General features: G+C 35.3%; 2 protein-coding genes across 2 annotated transcripts in view; one reads left to right on the top strand and one right to left on the bottom strand.

Moving 5' to 3' along the window:
- LOC132169903 (uncharacterized) overlaps window positions 1-706 on the top strand; it is a 915-nt gene extending 209 nt beyond the window's left edge. The window contains exon 2 of the mRNA XM_059580845.1: window positions 5-706. Within this exon, the coding sequence (XP_059436828.1) occupies window positions 5-520 (516 nt within the window). The 3' untranslated portion in view covers window positions 521-706. The remainder of the gene's footprint in view (window positions 1-4) is intronic.
- A 4,921-nt stretch (window positions 707-5,627) lies between these two features.
- LOC132171728 (uncharacterized) lies at window positions 5,628-9,744 on the bottom strand. The gene is made up of 2 exons (XM_059583115.1): window positions 9,167-9,744; window positions 5,628-6,067 (listed from the first exon to the last, which is right to left on the bottom strand). Exons 1-2 carry the CDS (start codon window positions 9,443-9,445, stop codon window positions 5,870-5,872), a joined length of 477 nt encoding a protein of 158 aa, XP_059439098.1. The 5' UTR covers window positions 9,446-9,744; the 3' UTR covers window positions 5,628-5,869.
- Window positions 9,745-11,156: the final 1,412 nt, after the last annotated feature.

Raw genomic sequence — 11,156 nt, 5'->3', positions numbered from 1 at the left:
GGAGGTCCGTCAGAGAGTGCACAGATCGTCCCCGGCGAGAGCGCAGCAGAGGAGCAGAGTTCACACTGGGGACTTTGGGGCCAAGAGAGAGAGGCTTCTCGGGAAGTCTCCGACCCGGAGATCCGATCAGTCACCGGGTCGGATTAATTCCGGGTCGTCCCGGTTGGTTCACGGCAGAGAACCCATCGCTAGTCGTGGGTTTAGGCCCACCGAGCCACCTCCGAACCGTCGGAACCCTTCTGGTGAGGCTTCCAGTAGGCGTTCCAGGTCGCCGGCCACCCGTGTGGATAATGGGCCAAGTAGATCCGTCATGGGTCGGAGCCCGTCTGCCAGGAGAACGAACAGGTCCCCGAGTCGGGTCAAATCGGCTCCGACTGAGACTAATGCCCGGAAAATGGAGCAGACCAAGAATGATAGCTGCACGGAGGGTAAGTGGCCGACCATGTCGACGACGACGACCACCACCAATGAGTCATTGGACAACCCACTTGTGTCCTTGGAGTGTTTCATCTTTCTCTAACTCTTCGTCTCCTGTTTTTTCTTTCGGTAATTTGTTTATTGTAAATAATTTTAATTGTAGTGAAAAGGTCAATTTGGGGATTTGGGAAGATTTTGTCTATGTGTGGGTTGGGCGGATTAGCAGATGACACCTGTCTGTGTCCGATTTCACAGTAACGCCATTAAATTGACCGCTGTTTACTTTTTACTCTCACAGTCACAGGCTTCCAAAAGTGGGTCTCTTCTCCTGCTCGCCCAAAGATTGCGTTTCTGCAGAATAATGATTCTATGTACATAATTTATTTATTTTTTATTGTCCTTTTTAATGGCTTTTTCTGTTTTTGAATTTGAAAGACTTGGGCACTCTAGCAAACAAAAGTACACATTTTTAGAAATAAAAAGCTGTGAATTTATTCATTTTATACATAAAATTAATGCAATATTTGGATTCTGGAAAATGATCCATAACTATAAGCAATGTTATTGTTAAAATATGAAAATAAAGTATAAAATAGGAGAACCCGACGATATAATGATTTGAGACGGTTCGGTTTTAGAGACCTACATTCATGATGACTACATTGTGTTTATGTTGACCTATTTGATAGAATAGTGATAATGTGCATGTGTTTATAGGCCACATGAATGCACAATATAAGTAATGTAAATTGTGTAATAGTGATCAGATTTTGATATTATGGCATGATCAGAATAAGAATATTATATTTGATTATATCATTTGATAAAGAAAGAATATCACTTGAATTTTAACATGAGTAAGCTTGAGTTTGAAGGAAAAATTAAACGAGCTGATAGCGATTGGAGACAATGACGAGCTGGCCGAGGATGGTGGCATAGTACGTAGGCTCTTACGGTCGAACTACCTCAAATTATTGTCTCTCTTTTTGCTTCTACTCTCGTATTTCCTATTTAATTTTTATATTTTGATATAGTACCTAATTCTTGCTAAGTAATTCACATTTCATTTTCATAGAATATTTTACATGTTAAGTATCATTTAGTAAAAAGGACTTTGAGTATGTACATAAATAGAGTATTAAAATATTAATTAAATAAATTTTTTTATTTATTTAAACTTTTTAAAATAAGTGAAAAGAATTTATCTCCAAAGCTTCTTCAACTAGTTTTCTTTCCTTTCAACCTTTAGGCCACTAGGCATGGGGCTTCTTATTGCACTTCAAATTTAAGAAGCATTTAAAAAAAAAAAAAAAAAAAAAATTGCGTGGACACGTCATACTTGCCCCCACATTATACAAATTACCAGAAGAAGAAATTGATGGTCTGGTCATGATTTTATATTCGAACAAAATCTTGTGATGTCTATGCCTACATTGCCTAGGCTGGCTTCCATTATTAAAGGTGCTAAAAACTATACTATAAAATTTATATTAAAAAAGCAATCTTCCTTGTGCTAAAACCCATGACATTGACAGTAGTAGTCTGAAATTTAGGGCTTGTTTAAGATTGCGTTTAAGGAGTTTAAAAGTACTTTTAATATTTAAAAAATTCATTTTATAAAAAAAGTACTCAGTTTAGTAAAAAAATTAAAAGCGCTTTTAAGAGTCTAAAAAGTATAAAAATGGTCAAAACGCACTTTTGGCAAAAGTTTAAAAATAAAGCTTTTGCCCAAAATCACTTTTTGACTTAAAAACTCTATTTCTCAAACGCAATTCTAAACAGACTCTTAGTATAATTAGTGTAATTAGCAATCAGCAATAGTGATTTTACTTTCTTTTTTTTTTGTCTAAATTGTTAGTAATTTGATTAATGAGTAGAGATAATTTTTATAGAATTTATCTGACCTAGCAAGTTTCGAATAGTTCGTCTATCTATTTTTCTAACAACAAATTACTCGAGATCCAAATATTAAATAATAATTTGATTAATAAATATGAGAGAACTCTCATAGAATTTACCTAGTCAAGCTAGTTCTAGAAAGTTCACCCACTTATTTTTTAGACAATAAATTGCTGAAAATCTCTTGCAGTTTTTCTATCTAAATGTCGTAGAAAATTTTTAGTAGTTCCAATGGTAGGGGATTTCGATTCGTAGATCATTGCCCGAACCCAAAATTTCATATGAGGTATAAAATTATAAGAAATTCGGGTGCATATTAATCTTGAAGTGAAAACAAGCAAATTCTAACATAAAGGTGCCTATAGATTTGTAATATTTTTCCAATTAATACATTACAAATTAATTTCACATATCATGGAAATTATATATTTTGAATGAGAGTTGAAATGGGAGGGAGGGAAACCCTTTTGTATGTTCTTATTAGCCGTTGAGATATGGAGACAATTTAATAGTGGTCCTAATATTATATTAAGCCGTTGGCTTTTCTGTGTGGAAAGCAAATGGGCAGTATCCTACATTTTGGACTGTTTCTTTGGTCGTCCCCATCATATGCAATATTCTTTGTATTCCAATCATGTGGAATTCAATGCAAAAAGGAGGAGACTTCTGTGGTTTGAAAATTCAAATTTAATACCAAATCAATTGTTAACATTTGTTCTTATTATGTGCAGATCTTGGAGCTTCTAACTTTGTCATTTTCAGCACTTGGGCTTTTGTGGAATATACTCCACATGTTGAAAAAAAGGATGACTTTAATAGGTTAGGCATGGTTTAATCAGTTTTGATACATATAATTATTGAAGTATTTATGTGTATGTATGAGTGATTAAAAAGAACCGTCTTTTCTGTATACTTTCCTTTTTTTTGTGGCTACTGCAAGCTTCACGCAATCGACCGGATATATATATATATATATAGAGGTTGTATCTATATCTTATGTGGGGAGGGGTTTTTGCTGAGCTTAAATGTTACGATCTTTAGTGTCTCACAAGACTTAAGTACGATTTTAATAATGTGTATATAAGTTTTTTAACATTCTTCCCTTGCAAACTAGGTTTAAATGGTGAGTTATATAAAAAATTTGAATCATTTAAGTGGGATAGAGAAGTGGAGCTGCCAAAAGAAAAATGGCTAGTATCGGGTTATTGTTGATGGAGTGGGTCGTCGTGAACGTCGGCCACAGAGTGTGTATCGTACGCGACTTAACTACAATCTTAATCATGTGTATATAAGTTATTGGGTACTTTTTCCTTGCAAGCTGATTTTTAAATATAAGTTATAAGAGCATTTTTAATGGAGGAGTCATAATTTTATGTAAAATGGCTTCTTAAAACTCACATTTGTCTAGTTTAGCTAAAATCCGATTAGCTATATTTCTATCTATTCTATTAAAATATTATTAAAAGTAAGAAAAATTTTGGGAAAAAGAGAACATGTGAGGAAAAATGGAAAAAGTTTTGGGAAAAAGAGAACACGCAGAGAAAAAGTAGGAAAATATTTGGAAAAAGAGAGAAAATAGGTGAGATAAACAGTAAAAAATAAAATAGTTCCCTTGAAAAGTGCTGCTACATTTAGTTTTTTTTTTTAGCTCTTCCAATCAAATATCTATTTTACATTTTTTTTTTGCTAATCCAATGTAAGGGGTTTTTTAAATATTTGAAGAGCTATTTTAGATAAAAGTAACATTTGGCTCTTCCATTGGGAATGTTCTAAGGGGGTGAAATACAATAAATAAGGGACAAAGTTTTCCTCCAAACGGTTGGAGGAATTTCCTTCAACATAATCTATAAAAGTGACACGCGTCCCATGAATATGTGAGATGCACATGTTTTTTAATAGCAGGGACAAAGTTAGAATAAATTTTATAAAAAACTCATGTACATCTCACATGTTATTAAAAAAAGAGACACATGTCACTTTTATAGATTAGGTTGAAGGAAATTCCTTCAATCCAGTTTGGAAGAAAATTTTGTCCATAAATAAGGCTACCTTTGTTTTATGGGCCTAAAGATAGGAGGCCTGGCTTATTTTTAGTGCTTCAGTAATCTTAGTTAATGATTATGGACAAGGCCCATTTTCCGGCAAATGAAGCGCCCCACTAAAAAGCCCATCCCCGGGAGCTGATGTTATCCTCAGTGAAGCGTGGGCCTTAGAAAAGTGCCAATTAGTCCATGGTATTAAAACATTAATTAAATTTATAATTTTTTTATTATTATTTGGGGTAATTGCCTTTTGCCCCATGAACTACAACGTCTTTGCATTTTTTTCTTATGAACTGCCAATTGACACCTGACCCATCAAATTACCATCTTATGACAAAAAGCTCTATTTCGTTAGTCAAAGGGATTAAAATTGACGGTCAACAGTCATGTACATGTCATGTGCCATTAAATTTTTTTTTTCTTCCACTTTTGCCCTTATTTTAAATTGTTTTCATGTGTTGGATTAGGATTTAGGAGGGTATAAGCATCATTTTCTCAGTAGAAGTGAGAGCAAAAGTGGAAAAAAAAAAAAAAATTAAAATAGCACATAACTTGCATATAACCGTTGACCGTCAATTTTAACCACTTTGACTGACGGAAGAGGGTTTTTTGCCATAAGATGATAGTTTGATTGGGTCAGATGTCATAGTTGATAGTTCATGGGAAGAAAGTGCCAAAGCGCTGTAGTTTATAGGGGCAAAAGGTAATTACCCCTTATTATTTTAAGCTTTATAATCAGAATAGAAGTCTTAAATTTACATCTTGATTATGTGAATCCTACGCTGCAGATGTAATTGTTTCTGTGATGTTGCAAGAATATTCTCTACATAAACCAGAAATTGAGACAGCCTCACCTGTTGACACACTTGCTAATCAATTCTACAGCAGTCAACCACGGACTCGTCGTTCTCCACATTATTATGGGATCAAAAGATAGGGTTTTATATATGATAGAATCCCACATCAGAGTAATAATATTGAAAATAAATGATTAATATAACATATTAAGTCCTATTACCAAAAAACGATCAGTTGATACTATCACTTCTTGCTAATATTCAAGTCATATATCTTTGTCATTAGTACTCTAACTTGCCGTGGGAAGTTGGCAACCTGGAAATTTGACACATGAATGAGCATCTATTGAAGGCTTTGCTTTGCACCCTTTTGACAATTCTGCACCTTTATATTCCTCAGTTTTTTACAAAAGAGACTCATCTATGTGATGGCAATGCAATACATCTCTAAAGATGCAAATCATATTTGGGATATCTGAAAATTATAAGATAAATATGTAATGCCAGGTGCACTTGGATGGTAGTCAGTCTGCAAATTTGAAGGTGGCCCATATGCCAAAGCCAGCCTGACCATTAATGCTATACACAAATCAAGAGCTTTTGGGTAAAAAGAAAAAAGTGCAACCTTGAATACTGTCTGGCCATGCTTCTCCAGGGAGTAAACTCTTAGTCTGAGTGCATGATCATGATTTGGGCTTGATGTGATTCACATGTTTAGTTTCCTCCTAACGAGCTTGAGCTTGAGTTTGTGCTCAAGTTGGTGTTTGAGTCGGGATCTGGCAATGAAATATGATGCTGGGGAGGCCACAAAAACTGTGCAGGAGGACATGGCATGGGGGCTGGGTGTGCAATGAAGGTAGGAACATCATCTCCAGGCATCAATACAGAAACCCCACTAGCATACACAGTCATCTGCAGAGTTAAGCAATAGCAAATTGTTAAAATATACCTAGGAAAGTCGAATAACGGATATGCGAAGAGCATAATAAATTAAAACATATGAACCCAAAAGCCAAATGCTTGATAATAAATTATAACTACTTGCGACTTTTGAGGAAAAACCTACCATAAGGAAAAAAAAAAGCGCACTAGCAACCACAAACCCAGGTCAGGTGGGGTGAGTAATGAGTTGCAGGTCAGCCAGACTGACACCAGGAGTGTAGATGAGTTAAACAGGAAGTTAGCCTAATATACTAGTGTGCATTGCACTGCTACCACTGATTTGAAGTGAAAAATTAAAATCATTTTTCGATCTTGAGAACATTGGAATAGGATGACTACAGAACAACTAAACCAAAGGTAAGAAGATATTAGTATTGAGAAGCAAAAATACCAATGAGGCGATTTGACCCAGATAAATGATTGGGGCATGGCCAATGTCAAGGAAAAACCTTTACCTGAATACATCAGTTGAATCCTTTAAAAGGCACAATCAGATCCCAACTAAGCTTTAAAGAAACATTATCCAGAATATGGAAGTACAGCTGGATCAAATCACAGTGCTTGCTGTTCTATATCTATAATTAACACATCATTCTATATCTATAATTAACACATCATTCCTTCCACATACTTAGCTGACAGGTGAAGTCACTGAACAGGGGCTTGTAGTGCCCATTTACAAATATTTTAATATAACACCAATAAATGTTGTGGCCCAATATAATTGCATGATGCAAGGATCATTAAGTAGTCCGATTTAGTTGGTACATAATGTAAAAACATAAACAAACGTCTCCCGGCAGATGCACCTTGTTGTCGGACTTTTACTTATCAAAAAAAACATAAACAAACAGCAAAAGCAATAAAATAAATCAATTGAACCCAATCTCATGGTATTGCTTTGATGATGCATTTTGTCTTGTTCTTTTATTTTCATTTTTTTGACTTATTAGAGAAGGTAGCAACATTATCCCAACAACTAGCATATGAGTTTGACTTTTTGCATTTCTAGACAAAAGCTTAGGATATAATTGGTGGATTCTGAGAGAAGACAACATTTTATGGGAATAAGACAACTGAAAAAAAGTAATAATAGGTGCACAGTTGATGGCTTCATCTAACCAAACGAGATGCCTTGTTAATTAATTAAAAACATTCAAATGGAGCAAGATTCCTCTGTCAAAAACTATATTACATATTTGGATTCTTAGTATGCATTTTAGCTTGAAACCATATGTATCTTCTAGGTTTCTAGTCTATTGAAACATCCATGGAATGACACACTTTGTGTTCCTGCAACTGTTTCTAGCTTTCTGAATGATTTATTCCTATATTGCCATCACACCTGATAAGTTTCTGAAATCCCAACTGGAAATCCACAAAAACTTCAGGGAATGACTGTGAGACCCATAAACATTTTGACCCTTGTTTTAGCTTTGCAATGCAAACTACAGTGGTGATCTTCTGGTCTAGGTGTTCAACAAACTGACCATTGATTCACAATATAACCCGGTTTAGATTTTTAAAACACTAAAATATTCCTTTTTCCATTGATGACCCTAGATCTGTATCTCTGTTCATAAAGTTGAGAATACATCCTTTGTCGGCTATGTCCCACAAAAAAGGTAGTCCCCTAATTGAACAATTAGCAAGGATCAGTAGGTGGGCCTTGGATGTTCCCAGAAGTATGGTACAAGGTAGTCCCTAAATATGATGCTCTAGACAAATTAATAGGATTCTGTTCCTTTGATGCAATTATAGCACACAATATCTTTATAAACAGTTTTCTTTGCTTAATAAATCTAGTTGGAAAACAAGTTGACAGCTAAAGATGGAAATAAGAAGACACTAAACTATTTCTTGCCCACAATGAAAGACTTGATGCTTGTCTCCGACCCCGGCACTGACCATGCGGGGTGGGGTGTCATAAAGATTGGTAGTGATGGGCTTGGTGGCCACCATGTAAATTCCAAGTACATTTAGTCTCAAGACACTCTTCCTTGGGACCAATCAGCTACCATTTAACAGACAACTACTTGGATGGGGTCATTGCCCAACAATCATAATTACATGACAACATAGTTCTTTGGTGACGAAAAATTCAGATAACCATGTGCAGGTAAGAAAGAAACTTAACATCAGCAAATGGTATTCAACTGAGGAAATTCATAAATTTTATCAAACTGGTTTTGGGAACTATTGCACAACACACAGTGCACCCAGTGTTTGGAAGTATAATTCACACATGAACTTGGTCTTCAACGATCAAAAAAAGAACAGCAATTTGATCTGTGACAAGAGTTGGCCAAGTAGAGGAAAAAAAAAAACACCCAGAAAGAACATCTACACAGAAATCACAGACAAGCAGGAAGGACGTGTTTGGAGGAGGGTTCGAATCAAAAAGAAGAGAGTAGGGCACTTTGGGAAAAGTCAATGGTGAGGGATGTACTTATCCCACTGACTACAGTGGTATATGAGTTTAGATTTTCTGTTGTAATTGGTACTTTGGTGACTGAAAATAAATAAGACTGGGCCTAAAGAAACAGAAATACATTAAACAGAAATCAAAGAACCAGAAACAAAAAGAACAAGAAAAGAAAAAAAAAAAAAAAATGAACTAAGAGAAGTAGACTGTAGATGCTTCATTAATGCCCAAAATACAAGGTAAAATTTAGACCCCGGAGTCAATCTGACCAAAAAACTTGTAAATTGACAAAAATGATTGTAAGAGAGAAAACATTAGGCAGCAGAACTTTATGTCAGAGAAATAATCATCATTATTTAGGAAATAAAAATAAAAAATAAAAATAAAAAGGTCACTCAAAGTCTCAAACTGTCATGAAAAGAAAAAAAGCACTAACATTTCTGTTAGAATGAAAATGTTCTGCATTTCCCTGTTTGGTCTTATTGAAGACTGAAGAACGAGAAACCGAAAAAATAAAAAAAACTTTAAGCACTTTATAGAAAATCAAACATGGCAAAAGAAAAGCTACACAGTTACAAAACGAAAATGCAATGTTAAAAAAGACCCAAATTTAGAACTTTTCAAAAAGACATGGGTTTGCTTACTTTGGGAGATGGGTGACCAAGCTTTGCATTGAAGCCCATCTGGGACTCAAGGTCACGGTGATTGCGGCCACTGGACGGTGAGAGCGCCGGCGAGGTGGGTCTGAGGAATCTCTCAAAGATGGCCATGATCAAGAACATAGAGATGAGAATGGCGGTAGCAACGAACCCGAACGACACAGCATTGACCGAGTTGTCGAAGTGCCTCAAGGGCTCCTCTCTCTGCACGTTGTCCAAAGGAGCCCCTATTGGTGCCCATGCATACCCTTCTTCTTCCACCATTTTCGTGTTTCTCGTTGTTTTCCTTTTTTTTTTTTCTTTTTTTTTTTTCTTCTCAACTCCCAAATCTAGCAGGCTTACACCATGTTTACGTGGTTCTTCTTGGTCATAGCAATGCAGTTTCAGAGAGAGCTTTGGACTGTACTGAAAGGTGTGGCAGTGCTTAAAGGCTTTACACCATTACCAAAGCCTTTGCTGCTGTCGGAGTACTTAAAAACTTGTGATTTAGGCCTCCCAAAAGAGGGACTCTCACAGAAGAAAAAGAGAGAGAGAGAGAGAGAGAGAGGGGCATGTGTGCTTTGGACTTTGGATAGCTCTTCACCTAAATGGGCAAATGGGAATTTTGTTATTCTTTTTTTTTTTTTTCAATTATTTTTTGATGTTCTTCTTTTCAATTTTGGCCGATTGAAGAGGTGAGGAAATAATAGGAATTTAGCACTTGTGTTTTGGTTGGACTTACAATTGACTACCCAAAGTTTTATTCTTTTATTCTTTTCATTTTGATGCAAAGCATTAGAAGTAATGTTATTTATTATATTTTTATTTTATAATGTTGGTGTGACAGTCCTAACTATGACTAATAAAAAATTAATAAATAGTCACCATGTCAATTGCCTATTAACATGTAGAGAAATGTTATACATCTCAAATTTTTTTCTTAAAAGTTAGTTTCCAAATAACGTGTCACCATCACATGAATTGGTGGCACACTTCTCAAAATAATAAATCTCGTAAGATAGTGATACATCATTTGAAAATTAACTTTTGAAAATAAAATTTGAGATGTATAACACTTCTTTTAACATGGAAGATGGTTTTAAACTTGTTTATTGATGTCAATATATAAATCATTTATCCTAAAGGAATAGCTTAATCGGCTGTGAACCACGCCTCATAAGCGGAGGTAACATAAAAATTTGGCCAAAAAAGAGATGATTTGGCAAGAAACATGAAAGATGCAAAGTTTTATAACTTTTTTTGTTTTCCCCTTTACTGGCTGCATTTTGCATGAAAGGGCCACAATGCTTCCATTAGAATTCTTTCTTTCCTTTTTTTTTTTTTTTCTGCAATTATTCTGGCTTTGTGTCCATATCAGAATTCGACCAACTTTAAACAACTTTTCATGGCTAATTTCACGATCATGAGCAACATTTTTATCATTTTATATCTTTATTGAATCTCTTTAATTGGAAAGAAAGATAGAAAGAAAGAAAGAAAGACAGCCAACTTGCAGTGAAAAAAAATAAAATAAAATAAAATAGAGCTCATAGCCACACATGCAAGCATCCAAACAGTAGAGGCCCAAGGAATATCTTTTCCCATCTAATTTCCCCCTCCTTTTGTTTTCCATGAACAGACCATCAAATAATTAACTTGAAGGTTCTCCCATAGAAGAACACCAGTAATGGCCTGGGCCATGCCAGCTCCTACATCTTCCTTTTCTATTTTGTAGTTGCACTTGAGGGGCCCAATCCAATTACTTCCCTAAGCTTGGACTTACGTGCTGCAACTATTACCCTTCTTTCTCATCAATATTATCAAACTGCCACTCCCGTTCCTTTAGGACCAACAATTTTTCACACGAACCAAACACAAAATTTTCGAATTAAGGTTGACAAGCTTAAATCCCATTTAATTAAACTAGTTAGATTAAAGTCGACTTATATAATCTTATTCTCATGTATTCATGTGATCTAAACCCATGACACGACAT

Source organism: Corylus avellana, chromosome ca2, assembly GCF_901000735.1.
Source record: "Corylus avellana chromosome ca2, CavTom2PMs-1.0".
Taxonomy (NCBI): Eukaryota; Viridiplantae; Streptophyta; class Magnoliopsida; order Fagales; family Betulaceae; genus Corylus; species Corylus avellana.
This window is presented reverse-complemented; position numbering and strand designations above follow the sequence as displayed.